Genomic DNA, 3,643 nt, shown 5'->3' with positions numbered 1-3,643 from the left:
TTTTCTTCCAACTCACAGCCCACCTGTGGGGCATAACCACTAACAACATTTATCATCACTCCTTCTATTTCTACCTTCACACACATCAACCTGTCTGACTCTCGTTTCACCTCTACCACATTTCTTACATATTCTTCCTTTTGGATCACCCCTACTTCATTTCTCTTCCCATCTGTACCATGATAAAATTGTTTGTAGCCTCCTCCAATGTTTCTAGCATTGCTGCCCTTACACCTGGTCTCCTGCACACACAAAATATCTACTCTTCTTCTCTCCACCTCTTTTCTGTTTTTTTCCTAACCAAATGCCCTCCTCTTCTTCTCTGTCTCTGACGCTGTCTCTGACCAACAGTAGCCCAATTTCCATCAGTGCCTTGTTGGTCAAAGGCACTGTTGGCGGTCGTTGTTAACCCGGCCCTCGACTGATCCGGTATGGAAATCGTTTTGGTGATTTGCATATTTGATTTGGCTAAAAGTTTTATGCCCTTCCTGACGCAACCCTCACCAGTTATCCGGGCTTGGGACCGGCACTATAAAACACTGCTTCGTGTAACCTAGTGGCTGGTTTATACTTTATACTTTAGACTATATATTTACTTTAAATGAGGTTTAAGACAAAGTGACTGTAATGTCTGTATAATGGTTCAAATCAAGGGTGGGCAAACGTTTTGACCCTTTTGGCCGGCGAGTCAGTTCAGTGTTAGTTGGATATGGAATGTCGGGCGAAATAATATCAATAAAAATGTACAAAAATAACTGTTTTGAGGGCCCACGGGCTGTAGTTTTCAAATCTGGTTTAAATTGAATTAATGAGGATCTAACCTCTGATATTTGATTCTGATAGTTATTAGTCAGTTTGGAGTATATTTGATGATTGGTCAGATAATCGGTTCTTGGTTACTTCGGTGTCTGTGTGTGGACACCGGAACTCCTTAGTAGATTTCATCAGTCACTTAAATCGTAAACTGGTCAACAGAATGAGCACAAAAACACTTGAACGTGGGAATCAATACTTCAGTATCTCATCACAAATTACCAGGCCACTTGAATCTCAGCATTCCTCTGGCCTTCTACGTTGATCTCCTTTTTGCTGTTTTTGATGAGACAGCACTGGTTCAATCTCCTTCAGCAGATCATTGTTTTCCTCCTGACCGTTGCACAGGAGTGTTTCACAGCCCCCGTCCCTCATCAGCAGGGGGTCCTGGACATGTATGCTTCCCCGCTGCAGGAGGGACTGTGTGATGGATGCAGAGGACAGATTTTCTATGGCGCAGAGCTGGTGATCCTTGTTGGCCTGCTGCTGCTGCCCAGGGCTAAATGGGCTGAGGGGGGAGCAGTGCTCAAAGGACTTTGAGGGTGGAAAGGCAGGATGCGTGACCCTCACTGTACGGCGGTGGCCGTCTCCGCACAGGGTGGTTTCCAAGTGTGTGGTGAAGCCCTCCGGACCGCGGAGGATGAGCACAGCGTGGCTCTCGGGCAACACGTTCTTCAAGGTCTCCAGGGCTCTTTCGTATGAAAGGTCCACAAGGGGCTTGTTGTTGACGGCCAGGACGATGTCACCTACCTGCACCAGTCCACACTCCTCTGCTGCGCCACTGCGGATGAGGTCTGACACAATGACAGGAGGCTTGGAGACCCTCTGCTTTACCAAGAAACCCAGACCGCCGACCTTCCTCTTGAAAAGGCGCACGGAGATAATGTTGGGCTGCAGCTGGCACACGGTCACCTCTGACTCCTGCATGTTGCCTGTGAGCAAAGGTTTGGAACTGGAAGATGAGCGCTGCCGTCTGTATATATTTGTTTATATTTGTTAATTCACGGGGAATATTCTGAAATATAACAGACAGAGACAGAGAAGGGGAGGTGGAAGAAGTGTTAGTCGGATAGGAAATATTCTGTGGCATTTCTAAGGGTGGACTAATAATGCCATGTTAGTCCATAATGTTCTTATAAAGACAAATGTATTCTTATATTTTGGTCTCACTGCTCATTCACCTCAAATGGACCAAACTGAACCTGGGAGTCATTCATGGATTGTGTATAAGAACAGGACAGATGGACTTTGCAAAAGCACAATCATTCTGCCGGTTGCATTATCAGGACCCAGGCAGATGTGTAAGCAGGACACTTGCATATCTGCCTTACACACAGAAGGTCCTGGGTTTGAGTTCCAAAGGAACAACACACTTGGCGCCACCTTTTGCAGCAGAGTTGGTGTTAACACCACTATCATATTGTATTAAATACAACCTATATCTATCAAATGCGATCAAACCCTCTGGGTAAAATTGTAATTCTAGTAAATCATTTAACAAGTGGCTTCATTTTCCGACAGACTACTGTTTAGATAATTACTTTAGCTTCATCTGCGTAAAGTCATTTAGTAACCAGTTCTTATCTATGGTTCATGATTGCTTCAAAATGACTTTCATTGTTTATGTCCACTGGCCAAACCACCAAGGCACAGAATCACTTTTGTTTGATTTCACAGAGAGCAAAAAATATTCACTCAAATACTGTTGACACTTTGGGGTGACAGCGATTTGACCTTTGTAGACCCCCCCAAGTCAAAAAGTTCTACCACAGGTTCCATTTGATCACATGGCAAAAAAAACACAGAAAGAAACTACACATAGAAAGAAACTACACACAGTCACGTGACGGACATCACAAATGTTGGGAGTGACAGAGGAGGGTCGGGGTGTGTGTCCATTTCTACGGGGAATTATACTTGCATGTATCTGCCTTGCCTCAGTCAAATCTGATACGTTTAAAGAAATAGATTATGAATCTCTACATACTGGCATCTTATATATCCATCCATTTTCATCCGTTAACGGGTCGCGGGGGCAGCAGTCGCCACCCAAATCGAATTGCATCGTACCAACTCCCCTAAACCTTCCTGCGGGTGGTGAGTCCACTGGAAGGTACCAACCGCCCTAACCGGGATTCGAACTTGCCCAGGAGGTGAACCCTGGCGTTCCACACCAATGACAGAGACGTTGCCTCTAGGCGAAAGCGCCACCATCTTATATATATTATATTATATTATATTTATTTGACCGTATTTATACAAGTTTAGAAATGTCAACAAAATGCACCAGGTGACGTGTAATCTTCCAATTGATTGCAGGGCGAGAGCGTTTTCATCATTTTTAGCCGATTTTAAGACAACTTATCTTTGTTTTTCAGCTTTGCGAGTCAAGTCAACATTAACATTGACTACACAGAGATCAATATCGCATGACAGCCACAGCATCACAACGTCAATCACAAACGCACAGCATGCCTGTGGAACAGCGTCGACACACGGTGGTAAAGGTAGAAGTTAGAGAATAACAATGACAGAGAAGGACGCGGCGGAGGAGGATGATGGACTGGTTGATGAAGGAGCGGTTTTAGGATGACACAATTCAACACGTTAGGGTGAAACCCAAAACAATAAAAACAAAAAAACAAAAGAAACAAACAAAAAAAAACCCCACAAAAACTAAAAAACAAAACATGACCCAAATTAAAACAACTGTGCAGTTTGGTACTATTTGGTACTGCGCATTCTCTCAATAGGCACCGATACAATTGGGGTAAAATGAGCAAAAATGTTTTGTTTGTTTTTTTTAATCACAAAAATCCAAATTAAATAG

The 3,643-nt window shown here is 43.8% G+C and overlaps 1 protein-coding gene across 1 annotated transcript in view; it reads right to left on the bottom strand.

Moving 5' to 3' along the window:
* Positions 1-1,740, bottom strand: part of LOC103396877 (nitric oxide synthase, brain-like) — a 44,256-nt gene extending 42,516 nt beyond the window's left edge. The window contains 2 exon segments of the mRNA XM_025052857.1: positions 1,036-1,104; positions 1,106-1,740. Coding sequence (XP_024908625.1) covers positions 1,036-1,104; positions 1,106-1,740 — 704 coding nt within the window.
* Positions 1,741-3,643: the final 1,903 nt, after the last annotated feature.

This window comes from Cynoglossus semilaevis, chromosome W, assembly GCF_000523025.1.
Source record: "Cynoglossus semilaevis isolate Cse_v1.0 chromosome W, Cse_v1.0, whole genome shotgun sequence".
Classification (NCBI taxonomy): domain Eukaryota; kingdom Metazoa; phylum Chordata; class Actinopteri; order Pleuronectiformes; family Cynoglossidae; genus Cynoglossus; species Cynoglossus semilaevis.
This window is presented reverse-complemented; position numbering and strand designations above follow the sequence as displayed.